This window comes from Canis lupus, chromosome 9 (genome assembly GCF_011100685.1).
Source record: "Canis lupus familiaris isolate Mischka breed German Shepherd chromosome 9, alternate assembly UU_Cfam_GSD_1.0, whole genome shotgun sequence".
NCBI classification, from domain to species: domain Eukaryota; kingdom Metazoa; phylum Chordata; class Mammalia; order Carnivora; family Canidae; genus Canis; species Canis lupus.
This window is the reverse complement of record NC_049230.1, coordinates 15,774,060-15,790,066: the sequence shown is the minus strand read 5'-3', so window position 1 is coordinate 15,790,066 and position 16,007 is coordinate 15,774,060. Positions and strand designations below refer to the sequence as shown.

Genomic DNA, 16,007 nt, shown 5'->3' with positions numbered 1-16,007 from the left:
ATTTTTGTATTGTTCATTGCTAGTGTATAGAATACAAATGATTTTTGTTGCAAGTTTGTTGAATTCTTTTATTAGCTCTACTAATGTTTTGGTGGATTCTTAAATTTTTTTTAAATTTATTTTTATTATTATTATTATTTTTTAATTTTTATTTATGATAGTCACACACACACACACACACACAGAGGCAGAGACATAGGCAGAGGGAGAAGCAGGCCCCATGCACCAGGAGCCCGACGTGGGATTCGATCCCGGGTCTCCAGGATCGTGCCCTGGGCCAAAGGCAGGCGCCAAACCGCTGTGCCACCCAGGGATCTCTGGTGGATTCTTTAGACTTATATAAGGTCATGTTATCTGTGAATTTAGACAAATTACCTCTTCCTTTCCTCTTTGGATACTTTTCTTTCTTTCTTTTTTTTTTTTTTCTCGTCTAATTGTCCTGGCTAGAACTTTTATAATGATGTTGAATGGGAGTGATAAGAGCAGTTACCCTTGTCTTAATCTTGGGAAAATAGTGTCTGTCTTTTAGCGTTAAGGATGATGTTAGCTGTAGGTTTTTCATAGGTGCTCTTTATCAGATTGAGGAAGTTTCCATCTATTCCAAGTGTGTTGGGTGTTTTTGTCATGGAAGAATATAGTCTTTTGTCAAATGATTTTTCTTCTTCCGTTGAGGTGATTATTAGGGTTTTGTCCTTCATTAGTATGGTGTATTACATTGATTGATTTTCAGTATATTGATGATTTATTTCTATCAATGACCTTACATTTCTAGAATTTACTCATTGATTATTGAATGTGAGAAAATTCATCTGTTATATGGTGATCTCAAGACTCACAGTCTAAAATTTCCATTACATGATCAGTTTCATCTTCATTAGAGTTTGGGCACTGTCATCTGTTGGTTTTTTTTTTTTTTTTTTTTTTTTGCATTCATCCTCTCACTTAATAATTTTTTCTTTTTAAATTTATGATAATCACACAGAGAGAGAGAGAGAGAGAGAGAGGCAGAGACACAGGCAGAGGGAGAAGCAGGCTCCATGCACTGGGAGCCCGACGTGGGATTTGATCCCGGGTCTCCAGGATTGCACCCTGGGCCAAAGGCAGGCACCAAACCGCTGCGCCACCCAGGGATCCCTCTCTCATTTAATAATTGTAAAACATCTTGCTTTAACAGTATTCTTTTTTCTTTGATATTTTTGGCAGAAAATGAAAATTCCTGTATTCTCAAATCTATTCTGTGAAAACTTAAAAAAAAAGTCTTTGTAGACTTTGTAGCTGGTGTCTCCAAGCTTTTATTGAAAGTTGATGCAGCACTTTTCAGCAAAGTGATGAGACCAAAGGAGGATTAATAGTGATAATTTATTTCATTGTTGAATCATTCTTTTTGAAAAGAATGGTTCAACATTCTTTTCTAGCATACTTTTTTTAAAAGAAATTTTATGATTTTTAAAAGATTTTATTTAGCTATTTGAGAGAGTGTGAGAGAAAGGAAGGAGCAGAAGGAAGGGACGAGCCGACTCCCCATTGAGCTTAGAGCCTGACATGGAGCTTGATCCCACCATCCTGAGATCAAGACCTGAGCTGAAATCAAGATTCGAATGCTCAACCAATTGAGCTACCCAAGCACTCCAGCATGTTTCTGTTTTCTTTTTTTATCCCCCGTCTTTTATTTTTTTAAAGATTTAATTAATTAATATATTTATTTAGAGCACAAGCAGCAGAAGGAGCAGAGGGAGAGAGAATCTCAAGCAGACTGTGCTGAGTGTGGAGCCTGTTGTGGGGCTTAGTCTCATGACCCTGAGATCATGACCTGAGCTGAAATCAAGAGTCTGATGCTTAACTGACTGAGCCACCAAGTACTCCATTGTTTTTCCTATCTTTAACAGTGAACAGACATTATATAATAATAAAACAATTTTTTTCCCTCAACACCACTCTAAATACTACTATCTTATCTGCCTATGTCACATTGTTTTTTAGGCAGTGCAGCCTGCAGGGGCTCAGATGATGCTGGTAGCTGTGTTTGGGTAGGAGTGGCAAACTGGGGACTTACTGATCTTTGGCCCATGATATAAAGATCCAGAATCTGGGATGAATTGAGAGCTCACTCATTTGTAAATCTTCTGGACAGACTACTTGATAAAATATTTGATTGAGTTGAAATTTAGAAGTTAGGCAGCTTAGTCTAATGGGGAGAAATCTGGGGAGGGTGTTGATACACATACATACATATGTGTGTGTGTGTGTGTGTGTACGGAATTATACTATCTTTTAGATATTTAAAAAATACGTGTTTTTAAATTCAAGGATATGTATTGTTTGGCATCTCTTTCATTAAAACTGTGTATTATAAAATATTACCCATTTGTTCCATTTCCATCATGTCTTCATCATTAACTACAGCATCCTTTCACATAATGTTTAAAAGTTTTCTTGAAATTTTGTAAATGTGTTTTTTTTTTTTTTTAATTTTTATTTATTTATGATAGTCACAGAGAGAGAGAGAGAGAGGCAGAGACACAGGCAGAGGGAGAAGCAGGCTCCATGCACCGGGAGCCTGACGTGGGATTCGATCCCGGGTCTCCAGGATCGCGCCCTGGGGCAAAGGCAGGCGCTAAACCACTGCGCCACCCAGGGATCCCAATGTGTGTGTTTTGTTGCGTTACAAAAATTTCTCTGAAGGAAGCTCTAAATTGAAATATGCTTGAAAATGGGTAGCATTTACTTTAAAGATACTTAGTTTATTTTTTGTAGGTTTTTTTTTTTTAAGATTTTAAAAATTTATTCATTCATGAGAGACAGAGAGGCAGAGACACAGGCAGAGGGAGAAGCAGGCTCCATGCAGGAAGCCTGACATGGGACTCCATCCTGGGTCTCAGGATCACACCGTGGACCGAAGGTGGCGCTAAACCACTGAGCCACCCTAGCTGCCCTATTTTTTTTAGTTTTAACAGGTTGTTTCCAAGGGGATTCTAAAGGCAATATCCAAATTAATATTGTAGAGAAAACCATAAAAGGAGATTTTTGTTGGTTGCCTGAGTAAGGAAAGACAATACTTAATCCGTCATTTGAATCAGTATGCATTCTTGTTTTTGTAATTAGTGTTCTACAGACAATATCTTCCTTCTTACTTTTCCTTATTTTTTATTTTCTTACTATATGCAATATTTTCTTCAGATCTTATAGAACTTTAAAAGCACTTCAGTGGTATAGTTTTATCCATTAGGCATAGTTCTAATGTCGAGAAACTTGTTTCTAGAATTGGAAAACAAAAAATAAGAATAAACTCATCCATCACAAAGCCAAAAATGAGAAAAAAAATATCATCCATTCAGAATAGAGAAGGATATAGAAAAAAATATATATTTGTGAAAAGCTTATAGAGTAAAAAAAGGCCCTGCGTGGAAAAGCTAAGGGGAATACCATGATTATTTAGCCTGAATAGTACAGAAGTGCTTTATACTTTTATTTCATTATTATTACATAAGCATTTTTATGAAGGGGGATATTGTTCTCCTTTTTTTGAATAAAAGGGTAAGAAAAGGTCTTTATGAAGGAGGGATGAACACTGAAAATGAAAATTGATCATCCACTAATAAAAATAGTGCAAGAATATATTGAGTAATGTTTTGAATATCCAGCCTTGGTGGACCAATTAGAGGAGAATGGTCAATACTTTCCTTCAATGGTTTAGATCAGGTGTTGTAATCATAAAAGCTTAGGGGCCATGTAGATAACATAAGGTTTGAATCAGTTAAGTATAAGACAATTAGAAATGATTGGGGGCCTGTGAATGGCTTCTTTGTTACCTTCTGCCAGAAATTTTTCACTTGCCAGGAGTTTATTTGTTGATTTCTCTTGCGAGAGTTAGCCATTTTAAAATTTGGTTATATGGGATCCCTGGGTGGTGCAGCGGTTTAGCGCCTGCCTTTGGCCCGGGGCATGATCCTGGAGACCCGGGGTCGAATCCCACATCAGGCTCCTGGTGCATGGAGCCTGCTTCTCCCTCTGCCTGTGTCTCTGCCTCTCTCTCTCTCTCTCTCTCTCTGTGTGTGACTATCATAAATAAAAAAAAAAAAATTAAAAAAAAATAAAATTTGGTTATATAATTTGGAAAAGTCAGATGAAATTTAGCCATATATTACTGTCATAAATCCAATTAGATGAAACTGCCATTTCCCACTTAGCTTCAATTTTGTGGAGTTTCTATATTAATATTTTATTACAATAAATTTTCTGGTGATGTGTTAACTTGAATAAGAAAGTCATTTTATCAAAGTGTAACTGAGATGGATAATTAGTTTTAAATAAGTATTTTATGTTTCATTTCATTCTTTATACACTTCAGTCAATTTTTAGAAAATATTTTAGGACTAGCAAAGAAAAAAACCTATATACTTCAAAAAGTGATTATTGTAATTATTTTATTGCACCCATCATCCGTTTTTTACTTAGGTTAACTTTATTGTCTTGGTTTATTTTTAGACATGAGATTTTAAATTTATTTTTGGCTCCTAGTCTTAGTAAGTTTTAAATAATGGTTCTAATAATCTGTGCTGTTACTTTTTTTCTTTTGAAACTTTGAAGAACTGAACATATATAGGTAGGTTTGAGGCAGAAGTTTGAAATATGACTAGAATTTCTTGTGGTTTTTTTTCTCATGTAAAAATTTAAACTTGCCTAGAATTTCTCTGTGTTTCCCTGACAGTTCCTGGTATAATATGACCCTAGGTAGTGCCCATTGTTACAGTTAATTCATAACCTTTTCTTGTCTTTTGAAATTTACATTGTGCCTGCTTACCTCTTTAACAGGTTAGTACTCTGATGAATCAAGTCTTTGCTCAATTTTTCATTCATTTATTTATTCATGCAAGAAGTGTTGAGAGCCTCCCATGAATTAGGCATTGAGGATAAAAAGAGTAAGACCAGGTTTCCCTCAGGGAATTTGATTTAGCAATACAATCGATTAATTTAATCAATGTTTATATGACACCTCTGTTTACCAGGCGTTATTCTTCAGTTTGCAGCAATTAATTAAGCAGTTTCCATGTCTTCATGGCAATAAACAGGTATATATCATTTACAGATTAGAATTTGAAGAAAAGTAAAGCATAGGAAGAGATGAGTGAGGGCTTTGGGGAATAATTCATGCCACAAAAAATTGTTCCCCCTTGAGTTAAAGGAGCTGTTCTTTTGTACCCCTGTATTAGTATGTCATTGGTGGCTATATTGAGCTTAGATCAGTTGTCTGAGGCTGGGAGCAGCTCTGAGCCATTAACACCTGAGGAATGAGTGCTCTGATCCTATAGTGGGGATCTGGATAGGACATCATAGAGTCCACTAATGCAGGATATCTTTTCTTTTCCTCCTCAGTGTGTTTTGTCATAATTTTTCTTGGATTTGTGAAGACTAATGCCAGCCTATAACACTGCTACTACTACTATTTTTTTTTTAATTCATTAGATTAAGGTAAAATAAGTTAAAGTATGTGCTGGTGCTACACAAAATAAAAAGCAGTATTTCAAAAATGGGACTCAAATGGGGTAATACTTCTGAGACTTAATTTGGATCACTAGATTTAGATATTTATAGTTTCAGTTAATGTTTTAAATAGATTTATTGTATTCCTTTTCTAAGCAAGGCATTGAGGAAGAAGACAAAAAGCATGGGTTCAAATATTAGCTGCATAACTGTGAGCATGCTATTTCACTTTTCTTTACCTCAAATTTTTCTTTAAAATAAAGCAAATACCACCCATCTTAAGGGGGTTTTGATGAGGGTTAAATGAGATCATATGTACAGTATTTTACATATTTTGTTTATACTTGGATACACAGAAAATCTTGTATATAAAAAATAATTGTTCATTCTCTTTCAAGAAAATACAAATTGAAGAGTTAAAAGACTTGCTGTTTAAATTTTATAATATATTTTAAAACATGAAGTCTATATAAAATTATAAAATATATTTTTTTCAGGTTTTTCAGTTTTTAGTGAAATATAAATATCAAACTTAGAATTTCTACATCCCAGTCTCTTATTTATTTTTTAAAAATATTTTATTTATTTATTCATGATAGACACTGAGAGAGAGACAGAGACACAGGCAGGGGGAGAAGCAGGCTCCTCAACAGGGAGCCTGATGGGGCTCTGTCCCTGACCCCAGGATGATTCCCTGAGCCAAATGTGCAACTGCTGAGCCACCCAGGTGTCCATCATGTAGTCTCTTAAATAGGGGGCGAAAGTAACTAGCATAGCTCTTAAGATGAATATATTTCTTAAATGCTTGAAACATTTTTTTTCACCTTATTTATCTTCAGTGATTAAAAGGATAAGTCATTTATTGGTGTTCACCTGTTTATGTTTTTTTTTTTCTTTTTCACCTGTTTATGTTTTACACTGTATTGGCGACCTTACTAAGCTCACTTATTCTAATAGTTTATAAGTTCTCTTAGATTTTCTAAGTATATGATCATATTGTCTGTGAAAGTAGCATTTTTTTAAAAGACTTTATTTATTTATTCATGAGAGACACACAGAGAGAGGCAGAGATACAGGCAGAGGGAGAAGAAGCAGACTCCATGCAGGGAGCGCAATGTGGGACTCAATCCTGGGACTCCAGGATCACGCCCTGGGCAGAAGGGAGGCACTAAACCACTGAGCCACCCAGGGATCCCTGAAAGTAGCATTTTTAGGGCACCTGGGTGGTCATTTGGTTAAGACGTCTGCCTTCTCTTCTACTCAGGTCATGATCCCAGAGTCCTGGAATTGAGCCCTACATCAGGCTCCCTGCTCAGTAGGGAGTCTGCTTTTCCCTTTCTCTCTACCCACACCCTTGCTTATGCTCTCTCTCTCTCCCCGCTCTCTCTCTCTCCATTCTTGCTCTCAAATAAATAAATACACTCTTAAAAAGATAGTAGCATTTTTATTTCTACTTTTCCATTCTTTGTATTTCATATTCAGAATGATATTGAGTGTAACTGGTGATAAGAAGTGGTCATATCATTTATCTCAGGCAGAATATTTTTATTCATTCGCCATTAAATAGTGTTTACTACAGGTTTTTAAAAAGGCATACTTTTAAAATATAAAGAATTTCTCTTATTTCTAGTTTTGTACAAGTTTTTTTAGATCATGAATGAGTATTTCATCAATTACTTTTGCTTTATCTATTGATAGTATGATTTATTTCTCTTGTTAATGTGGTAAATTATATTGATTTTCATATGTTCAATCACTTTTGTATTTCTGGATTAAACTCACACTTGGTCCTGATCAGTGTATTGATAGATTTCATTTTGCCAATATTTTGTTAGAGTTTTCGCATTTATGTCAAAAGAGAGGTCTGTAATTTCTTTCTTTTTTTTAAAAAAAGATTTTATTTATTCATAGAGACAGAGAGAGAGAGAGAGAGAGAGAGAGAGGCAGAGACACAGGCAGAAGGAGAAGCAGGCAACATGCGGAGAGCCTGATGTGAGACTCCAGGGTCTCCAGGATCATGCCCTGGGCTGCAGGCGGCGCTAAACCGCTGCGCCACCGGGGCTGCCCTGTAATTTCTTTTTTGTAACTTATTTCTTGTAATAACCATATTGACGTATGTTATTAAGCTTATGCTGTCTTTGGAAAACAAGTTTGGAAGTGTTCTTTGTTTTTACTCTCTGGAACAGTTTGTGTAAGATTGGTATTCTCTCTTAAATGCTGATAGGATTCATTGTTGAAATGATCTGGACTTAGAGTTTTTTTGTGGGTGTGTGTTTTTACTGTACATAACAAATTTCAGATATATAGAAAATGTAACATAATTTTACAGTTAACATGTGTATACCTACTACTTAGAATCTACTGTTAACATTTTGCTGTAATTGCTTTATTACATATCTGCCTTACCATCATCTCTCTATCCATCATTTCATCTTATTTTTTTTTAAGATTTTATTTATTCACGAGAGAGAGAGAGAAAGAAAGAGAGATAGGCAGAGGAAGAAGCAGGCTCCATGCAGGGAGCCCAACATGGGACTCGATCCTGGGTCTCCAGGATCATACCCAGGGCTGAAGGCGGTGCTAAACTGCGGGTCCACCAGGGCTGCCCTCATCTTATTTTTTGATGCATTTCAAGGAATTGGAGATGTCAGTATGCTTCTTCTAAATATTTAAGCATGAAAGTCATAACTAGAGTTCAGTTTTTACTCTTTTTTTTTGAGGTAAAGTACATATGCAGTTTCATTCACAAATCTTATGTGAACATTTGCTGAATTTTGACAAATGCATACATCTGTGTATTCCAAACTTCTTTTTTTTTTAAGATTTTATTTATTCTTGAGAGACAGAGAGAGAGAGAGAGAGAGAGGGGCAAAGACACAGGTAGCGGGAGAAGCAGGCTCCATGCAGAGAGCCCGACACGGAACTCGATCCCGGGTCTCCAGGATCATACCCTGGGCCAAAGGTGGCGCTAAACTGCTGTGCCACCCAGGCTGCCTTATATAGGGTTCTATTTCAGCATATTTTTAGATTTGTTTGTTAAATATGCAAATAGTTCATATCTTATTGCTGAGTAGTATCATACTATATGAAAATCCCACAGTTTATCCATTTTCCTATGGACACCTAGGCTATTTTTGGGTTGTTAAAGCTGCTATGAAAATTGTTATACTAGTTTTTTTATGCACATATGTTTTAATTCCTCCTGGGTAAATATGTAATGTGTGGAGTCATATGTTAGGAATATGCTTAGTTTTAATAAACTTAATAAACTTCTAGACTTCTGTCTAAAGCAATTGTACTATTTACCTCTGAAACAATGTATTAAGAGTTTCATTTGCTCTTTATCCTGGTCACTATTTGATATTATCAGTCTTTCAAAAGTTTGCTCTTCTGGCAGAGCATAGTGGTAGCTATGTGTTTTCCCAATGACAAATTGTGTTAATCTCTTTCAGTATATGTATTGGCCATTCATATATCTTCTTTTTAAAAGTGTTCAAATCTTTCACCCATTGGAAACTTTGATTGTCTCTTTATTGGATTGTAGGTGTTCTTTATATATCTTGGATATCAGTCTGTGTTAGAAACATGTTTTGTGAATAATTTCTCCCAGTTTGTAACTTGCCTCTTCATTTGGTGATATTTTTTATGTGCAGATGTTTTTAAAATTTTTAATGAATTCCAAATGTATCTTTTTCTCTTTTATGGTTATTACTTTCTGTGCTCTAAGAATCTTTTGCCTATTTCTAAATAATAAGGATGTTCTCCTGAGTTTTCTTCTGAAAGCTTTATGATTTTAGTGTTTGTGTGATGTTTGATGCTTGATATGTTTTGACTTAATTTTCATGTATAGTGTGAAGCACAGATCAATGTTAATTTTTTAAAGAATGGATATCTGTTTGTTCCACTACCATTTGTTGAAAAGACTTTTCTTTACTCAATAATGACTTGGTCAAAAAAAAAAAAAAAAAAGAACATATCAGTGTAGGTCTTTTTCTGGACTACATATTCAGTATTGTTTATCTTCTGATGATATTTAGGAGAGTACTATACTGTCATGATTTCTGGAGCTATAGAGTAAGTATTGAATTCAGATCCTATAAATACTCCAGCTTTTTTGTTAGTTTCCATGATTGCTTTGGGTGTTCTAGGCTCCTTGTATTACCGTATATGTTTTAGAATGAGCTTCTCAGTTTTCTATGAAAAAAAAAATGCCTACTGGAACTTGAATTTTTGTTACCTCTTTAGGACATTATGTAGAGAATCAACATTTTGACAATATTGAACTTTCCAATCTATGAACGTGGTATATCTCTTGTTTTATTCTTTATTTATTTATTTATTTTTAATTTTTAATTTTTAAAATTTATTTATGATAGTCACAGAGAGAGAGAGGGAGAGGCAGAGACACAGGCAGAGGGAGAAGCCGGCTCCATGCACCGGGAGCCCGACGTGGGATTCGATCCCGGGTCTCCAGGATCGCGCCCTGGGCCAAAGGCAGGCGCCAAACCGCTGCGCCACCCAGGGATCCCTATTCTTTATTTTTTTAAAGCAACCTTTTATAGTTTTCAGTGTCTTTTATTTTTTTATTTTTATTTTTGTTTTTATTTTTATTATTTTTTAAAAAGATTTATTTATTTATTTATTTATGATAGAGAGAGAGAGAGGCAGAGACACAGGCAGAGGGAGAAGCAGGCTCCATGCAGGGAGCCTGATGCGGGACTTGATCCCAGGACTCCAGGATCGCGCCCTGGGCCAAAGGCAGGCACTAAACCACTGAGCCACCCAGGGATCCCCTTCAGTGTCTTTTATTAAGGATATTTTAGTCTATGTTCATGTGGTATATGGTCTATAATTTTTCGTAATTTCTGTTAGGTTTTGGGATTATGATTATACTACCTCATAAAATATATTTGGAAGTATTCCTTCTATTTCCTTAAGGAAACTGTATAAAAATTGATACTGTTATACCTTAAATGTTCAGGAGACTTCACTAATGAAATAATCTGGCCCTGTAGTTTTCTTTCTGGGAGGAGTTTTGATAAGTTCAATTTCTTTAATAGAGATACGGCTGCTTCAGATTTTTTGCTCAGTTTTGTGTCAGCTTTGGTAATTTGTATTTTTCAAAAAACCTGTTTTGTATAAAACATTAAGTTTGGTGTAAAGTTGGTATAGTATCTTATTTTAAAAAGCCTTTAGTGTCTGAAATGAAGTCCCCTATTTCCTTTCTCATATTGGCAATCTCTCTCTTTCTCTCTCTCTCTTTTTGATTAGCTTTGCTAGGGATTTATTAATTTTACTACTTTTCAGAAATCCAATGTTTTGCTTCATTGATTTTATCTGTTTTGGATTTGTTTTCTATATCATTGATTTCTACTCTTTACTCTTCTGTTTTCTTTGATTTGCTGTTTGTTTTTGAACTTTTTAAAATAGAAGCTTAGATATTGATTTCATCCTTTTCTAATTATGTGCATTCTTCTCTACAATTATTTACAAGCATTGTTTTAGTTTCATTCTTTATGTTTCTATAATTTATATTTTCATTATAATTTATTGCAAATATTTTAAAATTTCCATTGTATTTATATACTTTATTTTGACTCATGTTATTTAGAAGTATGTCACTTAATATTCAAGTAGTAGGGGAGTTTCTCAATTAAAAGTTACTCACTTTTAGCTTAATTGCCTTGTAGCTAGAAAATATATTCTTGAAGACTTAAGATCTTTGAAATTTGTTGAAACTTGTTTTATGATTCAGTCTGTGATCCATTTTGTTATGTATTTTGTGTATAATTTGTATACTCTGTTTTTATTTGGAAGGATATACTATGTATATGAAGTCTAGTTGGTTAATCATGTATCAAACCTGTATCTTAGTAATTTTTTTCTTCTTCCTCTTGTAGCTATTGACAAAGATGCGTTAGTTTCTCATCTGATTATGGATTTGTCCATAACCTCTGTTAGTCTTGTATATTTTTGCTTTATATTTTTTTAAGCTTTGTTATTGGGTTCATTCATACTTAGAAATATGATATCTTTTTGTTGGTTTGACTTTTTAATTATTAAGAAATGTCTCTCTTTATTTTTATAAGCTGACTTTGCCTGATATTAGCATAGCTATAACAGCTTCCTTTTAATTGTTTTTTGGATGAAATGCTTTTCCCCATTATCTTATATTTAATCTTTCTATGACACTAAGTAGTCTTATAGTGGAGTGAATATTTAACATAATAACTATAATTTGAATTTAAAGCTACCATCTATATTTTTATATTTCATTGGTGTGCACTATGCTTTTTCTCTCACTTTATACCTTCTTTGGTTCAATGAAATATTTTAATTATTCTTTTTCTCACTTCAGTTAACCTTAATGGTTATCCTAGAAATTACTACATTAATTTTGAGTTATTGCAGTCTGATGCAGATTATTAGTTTTATCACTTCCTGCATAATGCAGATATCTTAGAAACTTTAACTCTATTTATCCCAGTTCTAACCTTTTTTTGTTATTGTTATGCATTTTAAATCTACATAAAATGTAAACTTAACAAGCTGGTAATATAATTATTTTTATGGTTTTTTTTTTGTGTGTGTGTATTTTTTATTGGAGTTCAATTTGCCAGCATATAGCATAACACCCAGTGCTTTTTTTTTTTTTTTAAGGTTTTATTTATTTATTCATGAGAGAGACAGAGAGAGAGGCAGAGACAGATGGGGAGGAGCAGGCTCCCTCTGGGGAACCTGATACGGAACTCGATCCTGGAACCCCGGGATCACTCTCTGAGCCAAAGGCAGACTCAACCACTGAACCACCCAGGCGTCCCTATAGTCATTGTTCATCCATGTTTCCCAACATTTACCTTTTTTATGACTCTTCCTTTTTGCATTTCTATGCTTTTTTTTCTAGTATCATTTTCTGTCTGTTGCTAGAACCCTCTTTTAGTATTTCTTTTACTAATAAATTCTTGTTTGTTTTTCTGAAATCACCTTTATTTCATTTTCAGTTTTCAAACATATTTTAAGTTGTGAATAGATTTCTTGATTGGCACCTATTTTCTTCTAGAATTTTTAGGAAGTCATTCCATTGTCTTCTGCCATTCTTAATTTCTGTTGAAAGTTATTTCGTGTGTTGACTGTTGCTTATTTAAATTATTTTTTTCCTCCAGCTCTTTAAAGATTTGACTTTATGTCTATCATTAATGTTAAGAAATTCTTTGTTGTTATTACTTCAGATATTACTTGTTATTTTCTCTCTCCTTTCTTCTGAGATTTCATTGATATGTGTGGTAGAACCTTTCATTGGGTTCCAAAGGCCTCTTATTCTCTCTTACATTTTTCAACCTTTATTTTTCAGTGTTTTGGTTTGGATATTTTTTGTTAACCTCTGTTTTAGTTCATGTGTATTTTGTTCAGTCTGCTGGAGGCACCAAATACAACACTTTCTGGAAATTTTGCCATGAAGTCTAGGGATAGGAGCAATAATTGGACCATGTGGGAATAAAGAGAAGGGCTTACTTACTTGTTTTTGGTTAGGACATATGGGCATGTTTATGTTATAATGGGAATGATTCAGTAGAGAGAAAAAATTAAAGCTGTGTGGGAAAGAAAAGGCAGATGTTTTTTGGCTAAAAATCCTTGAGGTGAGAGAGGACATAATCTGAAGCACAACTAGAAGAATTTTCCTTTGATAGAACTGGGATATAAGGAGGTTAGGCACTCATTCATGTATATAGTGGTCTTTGAGGTGGGATTCTGGCTTGACCAATGGAAAATATGCACCTGCCGTAAGTTTCTAGACTCTTAAACTTTGGGATGTGTGTATTGGGCATATGGGAAAATTGTCCAAGAAAAGAAGAGTCAAGTGGAAGCGGAAGGGGCTACTTAATTCTTTCATCTATTTCTGTGTAACCTTAGTGATATCTACTTTTATCTCTTAGGATACTCAAAGTATTAGAGTATATTTTTAAGGAAATACTAAATTGTTTAAGTTAGATTAATTAAATGTTTTTGTCATATTGTTAATATTTCTGTAGTATATACTTAAACATAGTTAATTCCTTATAGTGCATTTAAAATTAATTATTAATAGTGTTTTGAATAGAAAATCAAGTTTTCTAATGTATATTCCCATATTTTCTTTTACAGTTTTGTGAGTACTAGAATAGCACAACCATGTTTCGGAATAGTCTCAAGATGCTTCTTACTGGAGGGAAATCAAGTCGTAAAAACAGATCAAGTGGTAAGTGACTATGTTACATTTATTCTGTGTGATACTTCAGAAAGAGAAGTTCTTTTAGGGGTCTGAATTGATGCTACAACTTCATATATTTATTTATTGAATGGTTTATTTAATTTAGAAAAAAAAGTTTACATTCCATTAGGCTGCCATACTTTTTTTTTTTTTTTTTTAAGATTTTATTTATTTATTCATGAGAGACACGGAGAGGGAGGCAGAGACATAGACAGAGGGAGAGGCAGGCTGCCTGTTGGGGACCTGATGTAGGACTCAATCCCAGGACCCTGGGCTCATGACCTGACCCAAAGGCAGATGCTCAACCACTGAGCCACCCAGGTGTCCCTTCCCTCCCCACCCCACCCCCTTTTTGTTTTTTTTGTTTTTTTTTTTTAAATATTTTTTAAAAATTTTTATTTATTTATGATAGTCACAGAGAGAGAGAGAGAGAGAGAGAGAGAGGCAGAGACATAGGCAGAGGGAGAAGCAGGCTCCATGCACCAGGAGCCTGATGTGGGATTCGATCCCGGGTCTCCAGGATTGCCCCCTGGGCCAAAGGCAGGCGCCAAACCGCTGCGCCACCCAGGGATCCCCCCACCCCCTTTTTGAAAAATACTTTTATTTATTTGAGAGAGGGAGAGCACATGAGCAAGATAGAGCAGAAGCAGGGGCAGAGGGAGAGAGAAAGCAGACTCCCTGCTGAGTAGGGATCCCAATAAGGGGCTCAGTGCCAGGAACCTGAGATCATGACCTGAGCTGAAGGCAGACATTTAACCATCTGAGGCAGCCAGGCACCCCAAGGCTGCCATACTCTTAATTAAGAGGTAGGAACACTTGAATACTTATCAGGAAGAGTTAGATAAAGGGAAGTTGGTAGAAGAAACATTAATTTAAAATATAGGAGAGAGTAATGCTTCTGTGCATTACTTAATATGAACTTTCTAGACCTAAATTTAGTTTTTTTATTTTTTAAAGATTTTATTTATTTTAGAGAGAGGATGAGAGAGAGCATGAGCCAGGGGCAGGGGAGAAGCAGGCTCCTCACTGAGTGCGGAGCCTGACATGGGGCTCCATCCCAGGACCCTGAGATCATTACCCGAGCCAAAGGCAGACCCTCAACCAACCGAGCCACACAGGTGCCCCTAGACCTAAATTTACTTTTTGAATTAACATGTGAAATTATTTCAGTCCTAGGCACTCTTTGGAGAATGAGACTGTAAAAATAGAAACTGTCCTCAGAGAGTTTTATGGAAAGTGAAATATAAATTTTAGATTTTTATAGTCATTAAAATAAAGTTTATAAAGGTTGGTTTAAGAATAGGAGATAATTCCAGGCTTTTAAGGTAAAAACAAGCTGAAACTCTATATATACTTTTTTTTGGAGAAATGTTGAGAAATGTGCTAAATATTTGTTTTCTGCTAATGAGTTGTAGATATTATATCCTTTTAATCATTTCAATTTCCTAATTTTTCTTATTTTACAAGTTAACTTTATTTTTTTTTATAGTTTTTGAGGTTTGCCTTATAGCTCAGCATATGATCAATTTTGGTGAATGTTTTGGATGCACCTGAAAATAATGTGGATTCTGCAGTTATTGGGTGCAGTGTAGTTAATGGTGGTACTCAAATATTTTAGATTCTTACTCATTTTAAAGAAATTATTTACTGAGAAAGCTATGATTAAATCTCACATTATGGTTGTTGAATTGTCTGTTTTTCTACTTCTTGTTCCTGACAGCTTTTGCTTTATATATTTGGAAGCTATTTTATTAGATACATTGAAATTTAGAATTCTGCTATCTTCCTGGTGAATTTGGTGGTTTCACCATAATGAAATATCCTCTTTATTTCTAATAATGTCTTTTGTTTGAAAGCTGACTTTGTCTAATATTACTATAGTTATCCTAGCCTTTTCTTGATTTGTGTTTGCATAGTATGATTTGTTCTATTCTTTTTACTTTCAGCATTTCTTTTTTTTTTTAACTCTTTTTTTTTTTAATTTTTATTTATTTATGATAGTTACAGAGAGAGAGAGGCAGAGACACAGGCAGAGGGAGAAGCAGGCTCCATGCACCGGGAGCCCGATGTGGGATTCGATCCCGGGTCCCCAGAATCGCGCCCTGGGCCAAAGGCAGGCGCCAAACCACTGCGCCACCCAGGGATCCCTACTTTCAGCATTTCTATATGGTTATACTGTTAATAGAATACAGTTGGATTTTCTTCTTTTATTCATTCAGACAGGTTTTTTTTTCTTAAAAAAGATGTTGGTTAAGCCACATTAATTCAACCAATGATA

The 16,007-nt window shown here is 34.8% G+C and overlaps 1 protein-coding gene across 7 annotated transcripts in view; it reads left to right on the top strand.

Moving 5' to 3' along the window:
• Window positions 1-16,007, top strand: part of TANC2 (tetratricopeptide repeat, ankyrin repeat and coiled-coil containing 2) — a 369,540-nt gene that overhangs the window by 46,283 nt on the left and 307,250 nt on the right. For all 7 annotated transcript variants that reach the window (XM_038546935.1, XM_038546931.1, XM_038546938.1 and 4 more), the window contains exon 2: window positions 13,624-13,717. In XM_038546935.1, the coding sequence (XP_038402863.1) occupies window positions 13,651-13,717 (67 nt within the window). In that variant the 5' untranslated portion in view covers window positions 13,624-13,650. The remainder of the gene's footprint in view (window positions 1-13,623; window positions 13,718-16,007) is intronic.